General features: G+C 40.3%; 1 protein-coding gene across 20 annotated transcripts in view; it reads left to right on the forward strand.

The window, feature by feature from the left end:
* The window catches only part of CTNND1 (catenin delta 1), a 57,714-nt gene extending 46,337 nt beyond the window's left edge, over positions 1-11,377 (forward strand). For 8 of the 20 annotated variants that reach the window (XM_074401488.1, XM_010334810.3, XM_010334812.3 and 5 more), the window contains 9 exons: positions 355-482; positions 929-1,079; positions 1,794-1,986; positions 2,330-2,444; positions 3,629-3,716; positions 7,181-7,243; positions 8,320-8,423; positions 8,833-8,919; positions 9,215-11,377. In XM_074401488.1, the coding sequence (XP_074257589.1) occupies positions 355-482; positions 929-1,079; positions 1,794-1,986; positions 2,330-2,444; positions 3,629-3,716; positions 7,181-7,243; positions 8,320-8,423; positions 8,833-8,919; positions 9,215-9,226 (941 nt within the window). In that variant the 3' untranslated portion in view covers positions 9,227-11,377. The remainder of the gene's footprint in view (positions 1-354; positions 483-928; positions 1,080-1,793; positions 1,987-2,329; positions 2,445-3,628; positions 3,717-7,180; positions 7,244-8,319; positions 8,424-8,832; positions 8,920-9,214) is intronic. The other 12 variants (XM_010334829.3, XM_003920119.4, XM_074401491.1 and 9 more) reach the window with 4 other exon arrangements.
* The last annotated feature ends 1,072 nt before the right edge of the window (positions 11,378-12,449 follow it).

The following is a 12,449-nucleotide window of genomic DNA, read 5'->3' on the forward strand; positions in this document are numbered from 1 at the left end:
TGATTTGAGATGAGGAATTTTTAACCTTGAGTGCTGTCAGTGAGCTAAATGAAGCCTGAGTTCTCATGGTAGAACCAAAGGCAAAGCTATGGGAGAAGAGGCAAGAAGGAGGGAAAGAGAGAAGTTGAATATAATGAGTTGATATTTGTTCTACTCTTACCATGGATTCGTTATTCTTAAGACATGGAATTTGGCCTATAAGTTTGCTGTTGAGGGTGTGAGAGAGTTTAGGGAACCAGTTAGTACAGGAGCATAAATCCATCAACCCAGAGTACTGTCTGGACTCCAGCCAGCTAGACCCTGGTTTATTGGTACTGATTAGCACCCTCTGCTGCCTTTTTCTCTTTTGTGCAGGCTATGAGCTCTTATTTCAGCCAGAGGTGGTTCGGATATACATCTCACTTCTCAAGGAGAGCAAGACTCCTGCCATCCTAGAAGCCTCAGCTGGAGCTATCCAGAACTTGTGTGCTGGGCGCTGGACGGTAAAGTGCCTTTTAGAAAATGGATTTGGAGGCCAGGCGTGGTGGCTCACGCCTGTAATCCCAGCACTTTGGGAGGCCAAGGTGGGTGGATCACCTCAGGTCAGGAGTTCGAGACCAGCCTGGCCAACCATGGCCGACATGGTGAAACCCCATCTTCACATATTCTTAAAAATATATGAAAATCACCTGGGTGTGGTGCTGCACACTGGTAATCCCAGCTACTTGGGAGGCTGAGTCAGGAGAATTGCTTGAACCCAGAAGGTGAAGGTTGCAGTAAGCTGAGATCGTGCTACTGCGCTCCAGCCTGGGCAATAAAGCGAAACTCCATCTCAAAAAAAAAAAAAAACTGAAAGAAAAAAAGAAAATGGATTTGGAGATGGGAAAACTTAGATAAGTAGTTTGCTGCCATTTATAATTTGTTTCACCCTTTCAATGTGATATTCTAGTATGGTCGATACATCCGCTCTGCTCTGCGTCAAGAGAAGGCTCTTTCTGCCATAGCTGACCTCCTGACTAATGAACATGAACGGGTGGTGAAGGCTGCATCTGGAGCACTGAGAAATCTGGCGGTAGATGCTCGCAACAAGGAATTAATTGGTGAGGAGTTGAATGCTAACTCTTACCTCAAAATTTAGTACAGTATCTGTAGTCTTGCAGGTGCCTAATAATTTATTGAATTTATTGAAATGACTGAAGGGAAAGACCCTCCTCTACTTTGTAGTTTATGTGTGCAAGAGTTGGTGAGGGTTTTAGTTTAATGGGTTCTTAGAATAATAATTGCTATTATTTATTGAGTACTTACTTTGTTACTAGGCACTGTTAAACACTTTTATGTTTATTTAATCCTCACCACTTTATGAAGGTCCAGTTTTTTAATAGGATAAGGAAATTACTTAACTCATGGAAGTTAAGTAGTTTGCCCAGAGTTAATGTAGCTTGTTAGTAGCAGAGCCCAGGTTGTTTATTTATATTTTAAATTCATTTGAACTCTTCTATTAAATTATTATAATATTCAAGATATTATTTTCATTAGAGTTTCTGAAAGGACTGTGTATCTTATTTAATATACAGTATTTACAATTTCAATGTTGTTGAAATAGAAAAGAAATAAAGGAATAGTCGAAGAAGAGTAAATCCGTGACATTTCAGGTCCTTAGCCCTTTTTTTTTATGATAATCTATAGGATAATGAAGTTGATTCAGATGGATAGTAGCTACACTTGATATGATTAATGCGATGAAGTATATTGTAAGGCTCTTCGTGACCTGACTTGGTCTTTTCTCCCTGTATATGTTCTTTCTGTCTTACTAGGTAAACATGCTATTCCTAACTTGGTAAAGAATCTGCCAGGAGGACAGCAGAACTCCTCTTGGAATTTCTCTGAGGACACTGTGGTCTCTATTTTGAACACCATCAATGAGGTTATCGCTGAGAACTTGGAGGCTGCCAAAAAGCTTCGAGAGACACAGGGTATTGAGAAGCTGGTGTTGATCAACAAATCAGGGTGAGCTTACCACCTAAAATTACAGTCAGAAGAATTTGAGTGAGTGGAGAGTTGTTTTCCTCTTTTGTTTACTAAGAAAAAGAGAAAATTTTTTCTTATTTACATGTAAAGTGTGAAGAGCTATCACTCTATTATCTATCTTAATGTTGATCCATAAATTGATAATAGACTCTTATGTCAAACATTTTTTTGTGTCACCATTTGGGATAGAATACAGGATTTAGTAAAAACTTGATTTAACCCATTTTGGCATTTATAGTCTTATGTTATTAGAGGATATATGTTCCAAGCTTCTTTCTTGGTCTTCTATCCAAATTCCTTATGGTGTTACTTTCCTCCAAAGGAACCGCTCAGAGAAAGAAGTTCGAGCAGCAGCACTGGTATTACAGACAATCTGGGGATATAAGGAACTGCGGAAGCCACTGGAAAAAGAAGGATGGAAGAAATCAGACTTTCAGGTATAGGAAATCTTGAGACCAAGACTTTTACTATTTTTTTTCCCTTAGCCCCAGGATAATAAATGCTTCTGTTGTCTTTGGTTTCTTTCATTTCATCATCATGTTAAATCTATTTTTTTTTTTTTTTTGGATACAGAGTCTTGCTTTGTTGTCTAGGATGGGGTGAAGTGGTGCAATCTTGGCTCACTGCAGCCTCCACTTCCCAGATTCAAGTGGTTCTCATGCTTCAGCCTCCCTAATAGCCGGGACATGCCACCACATCCAGCTAATTTTTGTATTTTTAGTAGAGATAAGATTTCACCATGTTGGCCAGGCTGGTCTTAAACTCCTGAGCTTAGGCAATCCACCTGCCTTGGCCTCCCAAAGTGCTAGGATTACAGGCGTGAGCTACTGCACCTGGCCTCAAGTTAAATCTGTTTTTGACCCATATTTCCTAATTAGGAATTATTTGGCCAGATTTGGCTCACACCTGTAATCTCAACACTTCGGGAGGCTGAGAAAGGTGGATTGCTTGAGCCTAGGAGTGTGAGACCAGCCTGGGCAACATGTTGAAACCCATCTCTACCAAAAATAAAAATAAAAGAAGTAGCCAGGTGTAGTGTTGTTTGCCAGTAGTCCCAGCAACTGAGGAGGCTGAGGTGGGGGGGATCTCTTGAGCCCAGGAGATGGAGGTTGCAGTAAGTTGAGATCACACTGCTGCACTTCAGCCTGGGCACAGAGCTAGACCGTGTCTCAAAAAAAAAAAAAAAAAAAAAAAAAACGGTTACTCCTCAAAAGGATGATGTGTCTGTAATTCATTTGTTGCTAACACAGCGGCTCAGGTCTCCCTCTATGTCATAATATACTTTAGGTGCAGGTGATAATGAAGGATAATGGCCTTTTTCACTTTTGCCCAAATCTACCCTAGCTAGCCTTTTGGAGGGAGTTTTTACTGTTTTCTGAAATTGTATTTTCTTCTGATAGTATCAATGTTCGGATCCTTTGTAATTTCCTGTTCTGGAACACAAATAGAAGCCATAATATCTTAGTTTGTTTCACTATGTAGGGTATTTATCAACCCTTATGAGTTGCTTTTTCATAATTCTTTTTGGAAATAGGAGCCTAGGGGTTTATGCCCATTATAGCATAAGATATGAGTGAATTCAGTATTCTGTGACATTGTTGCATTTTGTGTTTGCCTCTAGGTGAATCTAAACAATGCTTCCCGAAGCCAGAGCAGTCATTCATATGATGATAGTACTCTGCCTCTCATTGACCGGAACCAAAAATCAGGTACAGTATCCAGAAGGCACACCCTCTCCTTTTAGCCACTCCTGCTGTTCTTTAGGCGGCTTACTAAGAAATAGGATATATATTTATTTTTGAATTAGCTGGTCTTTTTGGGGGAGGGGAATAATTCTTCACTCCAGGATTGTAATGCAGAAATAGGTAAGTCTAAGCATTAGAAATCAAAACAAAACAGGTAATTAGACTGGGTGTGATTCCATTACCATTGCTTGTGAACTTAAAAACACTGGAAAGTGAACTCTACTCTATTTTCTCTATTTTTTCTCCTTTTAAATTTTCATTTAATACCTAATATTGTAATAGATGGTTACTATTTTAAAATTACAAAATATAAACAACCAGAAAAATAAGAAAAAAATCACATCACTTGTTTCTATTATCCAGAGAAAACCATTCATATCTCTTTAAACATTTTTACTATGTGAGGAAACACATTTTTCCCCGAGATGAATTATCTATTTTGTTTTATAAGTTTTTTCTTTTTCACCTAAGTTGTATATTGTGACCATTATTATCTTAATTACACTTGGCTTTTTCCTTGATTATTGGTTTTTATAGTGTGGTCTGAGAGTCCCAAAACTGTACTGACGGCAGTAATGCTTCCTGCTGGTGGCCTAGCGCAAACCAGGGCAGTGACACAAAGCTGAATGAGTCATTGTACTTTTCATTGCCATGCATGTAGGTAAAAGCAGACAGCCATTTTCACTTAAGTGGAGAAGAAAAGAAATAATTTTATTATTTTTCTACCCTTGATATATATCTTTTCAATATTCTGTGCTTAAGACAACCAAAGCATGGTGGTTGTCTTAAAGAAACATACTTGTGTTATTGTTTCAGTTACTAGTTTGACTAGCCACTTTTTAGTTGTTTATTTATTTATTTATTTATTTTGAGATGAGGTTTCCCTATATTAGCCAGGCTGGTCTTTGAACTCCTGGGCTTAAGTGATCCTCTTGCCTTGGCCAAGTGTTAGGATTATGTGGCGCATCCAGCCACACTAACCATTTTTTTAATGGAAAACCATTTTTACTTGAAAAAAATTGTCTGGTAGACAAAGGGATTATTCAGACGTGTGTATTTGGCAGACATTTTCTCAAAAATGAATGTGATAAGCTTGTCATTTTGAGGAAAATAACACAATGTTTGCTGCCTGAGGTTTCAAGTGGAAATTATAGTTTTGAAAAACTTTTATTTGCCACTGTAAGCCTGGTAACTTCCCAATACTGAAAAGACTTTTCTAGGCTGAGTGCAGTGACTAATGCTTATAATCTCATTATTTTGGGAGGCTGAGGCAGGAGGATCATGTGAGCCCAGGAGTTTGAGACCAATCTGAGCAACATAATGAGACTGTGTCTCTACAAAAAAATTAGCCGGTCATGGTGGCACATGCCTGTAGTCCCAAATACTTGAAGGCTGAGTCAGGAGGATCACTTGAGCCCAGGTGGTCAAAGCTGCAGTGAGCCGTGATTGTGCCACTGTATTCCAGCCTGGGCAACAGAGCGAGACCCTGTCTTAAAAAATACATGAATACGCTGGGTGCAGTGGCTCACACCTGTAATTCCATCACTTTGAGAGGCCATGGTGGGTGGATCACGAGATTAGGAGATTGAGACCATCCTGGCTAACATGGTGAAACTCCGTCTCTACTAAATTACAAAAATACGAAAAATAAAAAAAAAATTAAAAAAATTTGCTGGGTGTGGTGGCATGTAGCTATGGTCCTAGCTACTCAAGAGGCTGAGGCAGGTTAATTGCTTGAATCCAGGAGGTGGAGGTTGCAGTGGGCTGAGATTGTGCCACTGCACTCCAGCCTGGGCGACAGTGAGAGACTGTCTAAAAATAAATAAATAAATAAGACTTTTCTAATGAAATAATCCTTGATATTAATGAATGTGATTTCAAAATCTCGTATAATGCTGTGTGTTAAGATTTTGAACATCTGGATAACTTAATGTAGCAATATTTTGTAAGTGACCAATGCATGATGTGTCAAAATCACACATACATAATTGATCCATTAAAAGTGCAAGATGGACCAATGGATTTTAATGAAACAGAATATGAAGAGATTGTTAGTTTTAGATTCCACATTACTGCTAACCTTTAACAAACTACTACTAATTAGCATACTATTAAAGAAGAATAGGCCAGGCGCGGTGGCTCAAGCCTATAATCCCAGCACTTTGGGAGGCTGAGGCGGGTGGATCACGAGGTCGAGAGATCAAGACCATCCTGGTCAACATGGTGAAACCCCGTCTCTACTAAAAATACAAAAAATAAATTAGCTGGGCATGGTGGCACGTGCCTGTAATCCCAGCTACTCAGGAGGCTGAGGCAGGAGAATTGCCTGAACTCAGGAGGCGGAGGTTGCGGTGAGCCGAGATTGCGCCATTGCACTCCAGCCTGGGTAACAAGAGCGAAACTCTGTCTCAAAACAAAAAAGCAGAATAAACACAGTTATCTGAAGACTATTAAAGTCATCCTCTCTTTTCTAACTTTTCATCTGTGTGAGGCTCAATTTTCTTGATACACACTATCTACAATAACATAACACAACAGATTGAATGCAGAAGCAGATTTGAGAATCTAAGCCAAACTTCAAAAAGATGTACAAAAATGAAAAGCATTTTATTAAAGATTATTTGTGATAACATGTAATAAGTTTACTCTTAAGTGAAATAGATACTTTAGACTTCTTAGTATGGTAACAGTTAATACATATAACCCACACCAATGAAGGTTCTTTAGATCCTCATAATTCTTAAGACTATAAAAGGGCCTTTGAGACCAACTAATTTGAAAACTGCTAGTTTAGATGGAATTGTTTTTTGATTTAAGAGTCTGTAGGGGGCCGGGCACAGTGGCTGATGCCTGTAATCCCAGCACTTTGGGAGGCTGAGGTAGGCAGATCACAAGGTCAGGAGATAAAGGCCATCCTGACTAACACTGTGAAACCCCATCTTTACTAAAAATACAAAAAGATAGCTGGGATAGTTGGGCGTGGTGACGCGTACCTGTAGTCTCAGCTACTTGGGAGGTGGAGGCTGAGGCAGGAGAATCGTTTGAACTGGGGAGATGCAGTTGCAGTGAGCCGAGACTATGCCATTAATACTCCAGCCTGGGCGACAGGGCAAGAGAGTGTCAACAACAACAACAAAAGGAGTCTGTAGGGGCCAGGTGTGTTGGCTCACACCTATAATCCCAGTACTTTGGGAGACTGAGGTGGGAGGATCGCTTGAGCCCAGGAGTTTGAGACCAGCCTGAGCAATATAGTGAGACCTAATCTCTACAGAAAACTTAAAAATTAGCCAGGCATTGTGGTGCACACAGTTGGTGCTAAGTAGAAGTGTGAGTGAAGGGAAGGAAGGAGGACCAGAGAGCAATTTTCATGATGTGTACAGATTATGAAGAGTTATTTTTGACATCGATAACTTTCTGACTTCATACAGATAAGAAGCCTGATCGGGAAGAAATTCAGATGAGCAATATGGGATCAAACACAAAATTGCTAGGTAGGTGTTTAATACTTGCCTAAAGATGTGGAGTGATATTTCACTGGGCTAAGGAGAGCTGTCTAGCTCTATACTTTTTTTCCTAACACCCTCACCATTTACCATCCTGGAACACTAGCTGATCATTTCCATTTTGAAGGATGTAAGGAAATTTAATAAAATCTGATCTATCAAAAAAAAAAAAAAAAAAAAATCTGATCTATCTACTTTTCCACATTCCTGCATGCTCAAAGGTTTTCAGAAATGCTTCTATACCTCTCCCATTACTGCACATTCAAGTTCATGTCCCTAAAATTATAGCCCATCATACTCCTACCCCAGTCTCCTTCTCCGGAGTGAATGGATACATTCTGTTTCTGCCCCACTGTTCTGCTTGCTATTCTGTCTTTTCACTCTGCAGTTTTTTGATTCTGTTCATATAATACCTCTTATTGATAAGTCCTTCCCTTTTGCTTTTCTAAATTCTCTATCTCCAAAAACTTAAGTCCTGTTCTCCCTTGTCAGGTCCTTCCTAAAAATTGCAGCTTATTTCACTCTCTCTTCTTTGAATTCCAATACCGTTTTCAGACAGACCACGTGTTTAGCTTTATTATAGTGTCATATTCTGGGTATTTTATAAATATTGTCTTCTTAGATTCAAGATTCAAATTCTTTTTTTTTTTTTTTGAGACAGAGTCTCACTCTGTTACTCAGGCTGGAATGTAGTGGCTGATTCTCATACCTCAGCCTCCCAAGTAGCTGGGACTACCGGTGTACACCATCACACCAGGCTAATTTTTGTATTTTTAGTAGAGACAGTGTTTCACCATGTTGGCTAGGCTGATCTTGAACTCCTGGCCTCAAGTGATCCACCCACCTCAACCTCCCAAAGTGCTGAGATTACAGGTGTGAACCACAGTGCCTGGTCAGATTCAAGTTCTTTAAGTTGGGGACCATCAGACTTTAATGCCTTTCTGGAGCATTTGGCAGGCTTAGTTCCCCAAAATGGTGCTTAATTACACCTATCTGCTTTATATATATTGTACACTAGAGGGGAATGTCATATTTCTGTGTGTGTGTGTGTTTTTTTTAACCAGATAACAACTATTCCACACCAAATGAGAGAGGAGATCACAATAGAACACTGGATCGATCGGGAGATCTAGGCGACATGGAGCCATTGAAGGGGACACCCTTGATGGTAAATTCTCTTTATATACTGCTGTCTGTCTAAGGCTAGTTCTATTTTGAAGCCTATGTGTTTTGTGAAATACAAAAAAAAGTACAGAGAGAAAGATGGCATCCTTTTCTGGTAGGGGTTTTAGTAAAAAGTAGGAGTTTCGACTCATGTTGGGATTTCCTGGGCCATTAAGTGGTCAAAATGGAAGAAGCATGTCTGTAAAAGTATTACTGATATGACTAACACAAACTGACCTATTTTCAAACATTACCTTCTTCCTCTCCCTGCCTGTTTATGAATGTTTTGCCCTTCTCTTACTATTTTATCTTGTTTTGTTTGAATTTACAAATTTTCAGAGTTTCCCTCCGTCTGGCACACATTCATGAGGTTCTTGTCTCTACTCATACTAACAAATTGCATGTGTTCACAGCAGGACGAGGGGCAGGAATCTCTGGAGGAAGAGTTGGATGTGTTGGTTTTGGATGATGAGGGGGGCCAAGTGTCTTACCCCTCCATGGTATGTCCTTCAGTCACCCCCAAGATTGTTCTTGAGGAAGGAGGTTCCTGTGTGCCAGCAATTTGCCAATCACACTGATCTGATCATGCCAGAGACACTAGTCTCAGCCACATGGGGCTCGAGGGGTTCTGCTTTTGTGATTATTACCTCTTAAGAGTCTGGGACATGCAGCTGGTGATCTGATTCTCCGTTATGTACTGCTTTCCTTTCTCCAGATTTGCTCAACTTTTTTTAGGGGGGGTCTCCTTAATCTTAACCCCATTAACATCTTTCTCTTTCTCTTTTTTCTCCACAGCAGAAGATTTAGCACACCACTATCTCCATTCCATCTGGGCCTATATGTACTTTTGTTTTTTGGTGGTGAAATGGACAAAATGATGATTTTCCTTTTTCTTCGCTGGACTATTGTGCCAACTGCCAGGCTGCCTCCTGCCCTTACAGCCCAAGTGGCTGCCTTCTTTCCATCAGCTCCCAACTTCTTCTGGTGAAGTTTCATTGCCCCCATGCCTCCCCCTTCCCCATTCCCTCCATTTTCTCCGAAGAAGCCTGATTCAGTTGTTTGCATATCTTGAGAAACTGCTGCAGATTTGTTCTTTTTTTGCCAGTTCTCCCTGGAACTCCTGGCATTTTGTGGAGGGAGGGAGGGAGAGAATGGGAAATCTTCACTGGAAGCCATGGGAAGAATTGGAAGTTACATGCTGTATATGCAATGTCCAGCAGTCCGATAAACTGATGATTCTTAATCAAGATTTTTTTTTCTGGTGGGGAAGGGACTTTTATTTTCTTTTAGAGAGGGGAAAGTGTGAGCTCTTCCCTTACTCCTAATGGCTATTTTTGAAGCAAAGAAGGCTGGCAACATTGGCACATTCCACCTGGCAAAAGACCCTTGAGTAAGTGAAGGTCTCCTAGAGCTGGGATCAGAAACCTTGCTCTCCTCATCTCCAAGGCAGGGACCATCAAGAATCTACAAACTCCATCTCTTCTGCAAGCCTCATGCCAACCTTGGGCTATTGCTGCTGCCCCTTAACAGAGGCTGTCCTTAACCCACCTCTTCTGCCCTGTGTTATGTCTGCTGAGTTGGCCTGAACATTTCCAAGAGGCTGTAGAAAGGGGAGAATGTCAAGGAAGACTTTTGGTTTAGAAGGAGCGGAAAGATGTGTTTTGGGGATGAAGAACACCTCTAGGAAGAGCTAGTAGGAATGTACGTGAAGCAATTAGTCTGAAACTGGCAGGAAGCTTCAAAGCTGGTTTCCCCCCTCCCCTGTTTCTCCTTTTCCTATCCTTATAGCTCTGTCCCTTGCCTCTGCCCTGGATTGGTTGGCAAACTAAAGGACTTGATGTACATAACTCCTGTCCCTTTTACCCATAAAAGGTGGGGATTGCCCCTGGCTTGCCTCTTCTTTGTGCCTTTGGCCTGGGGTGCATCTCCTCCCACCCTTCCATGTGCCTTTCTTTGCCTCTGCAGTCTCATTTCTCATAATTTTGCAAATTATATTTTGTTGCTTTCTTACCTACTATTGGCCCTAAATAGCAGAAAGAAGAGAAGTGACCTAGAGAACCTCAAATTCTCCAGTGGGGATTGGTATAGCCATGATTTCAGTCATAGCAAGCTTTTGCTCAACAGCAAATGGGTGGGATTTTGCAAAAGTCCTATTCTGTTGAATCTCAAAGTAAGGTTAGTGAGAAGTGAGTGGTGTGACTCTTACTCCTTAGGTGCCCAGAATTTACCATTATTGCCGAAGGAGAACTGATCTCTCCCCAATTCTCCCCTCCCTCCAGTATTGCCCCCTCTCACTTTAGCATATATTAATTAGCAGGTTGGGCTAGAGAAATCAGCTGCTATGCGGGTTGATTATTATTATTTTTTAAATCCTTTTCCTTATTTGCCTTCTCCCCTTAATCTAATCTAAAAGCTCTGTTCCATGCAACTGGAGTTCTTTATTCCTCTCTTCCCCTTCCCTTATATATTGAGGCTATGGGGTAGGAGAAAAGTGCACAACCCACCACTCCCTTTACTTGTGCATTAAAATTCCTTATTTACCCTTTTCCCCTTTCCCATTTCCTCCCACTTTCATCTACCTTTTCTGGCAAAAAGGAGCCTTTTGCTCTCTGTGACCCTAAGAGCACACTGCTCAGGGGAAATTGCCTCATCCAGACCTGGCTCCACTCTTGATTTCTCTTGTCTTCTTCTGCGCTTTTCCTGGTGCTCTTTTTTCTCGGTGAGGTGTGGGTAATAGAACAGCCATGGGCTTTTGGGGACCTTTAACTTTTTTTTCCTCTCTTTTGTTTATAAAAACACTAAACATTCAATTCCAGAGAACCAAAAACCCCACCTTCCCACCGAACACTACTAAGGGGCTTGTGTTCTGCTCCATACCTTTTCTCTTTTCTTTCTCTCTTGTTAATGCTTTTAAAAACAAATGAGTTTTTTATATAAATAAAGTTTTTAAAGTGTGTATGTGGGGGGTCTGTGTCATTTCTTCACTTCAAGCTGTTATTTCTTCCCTGCTTTTCATCTTTGTTACTTCCTTATGTATCAGTGTCCTTCTTTCCAGAGCAACCAGAAGGAAGTTATACCAGGATTTATTTTGAGCTCAGCCCCAACTCTTATGAAGCAACGTTCTTGTTAACTATATGTGAAACATTTTTTTCTCTTGAAGATTCTTAAATGTGGCTGAGGTTGAGCATGGGAGCTTATTGCTAACTTAGAGATAGGAAACAAGCATAAAGAATTAATGACTTACTTTAATTACTGAAATTCTTTTGCAACATTTGACAAAACTAACATTGAATAAAACCCACTGTAATACGTAGCCCTCTTACACTTAGGACTAGAAGGTTAGAAACCACCAATCCCAACTACCTAATAGAAAAATGTAGGATCATAAGGCCCATGTATATAAGTACTGATCACTGGGCTGTAATGTTGCTTCTCAGGCTGTATGCAGTCCTTCAGTCAGAAATCAATAGACAGGCCTATTTATTAATATTTTACAGACCATATTACCTGGATTACCAGGGACTATCTTTGCTGCAGAGACCAAGGATTAAGATCTGTGGGAAGATACTTATTTTTCTGAGGCCCTTATGTCCTGTCATATAATTAAAGAGTCAAGAGATTTTATGTGAAATGCTTTCTGTATGCCCAAATCTTTAGATTAAAATTATATAGCTGCTCCTGATGATGGTCCTGTCTTGTTTTATTGAACTAGGACTTGGGTATGAAAACTTTTTTGGGCTAGTGAGACCAGGAAATCTAGCTGTTACCTTTTAAAGCTTGATTTGTGTCTAACAATTATAGGGTATTAGACTAGAAGGATGAAGTACAAAGCCAAAAAGCTATTAAGAGTTTACTTTCCAAAGAGGTTTGATAGCCCAGCTTGAGGTGATTTTTATCTATGTAGAAAAACCTGGCTGTTTGGTCAGCAACACTTTATTTCCCTGCTACATTCTTATTCACTGACATTGAGCTAGATATAAACCCTACTCTTCCCTCTTCCTCCCGGATTGGTCCATTTGTTTTTATCTCA

This window comes from Saimiri boliviensis, chromosome 6 (genome assembly GCF_048565385.1).
Source record: "Saimiri boliviensis isolate mSaiBol1 chromosome 6, mSaiBol1.pri, whole genome shotgun sequence".
Classification (NCBI taxonomy): Eukaryota; Metazoa; Chordata; class Mammalia; order Primates; family Cebidae; genus Saimiri; species Saimiri boliviensis.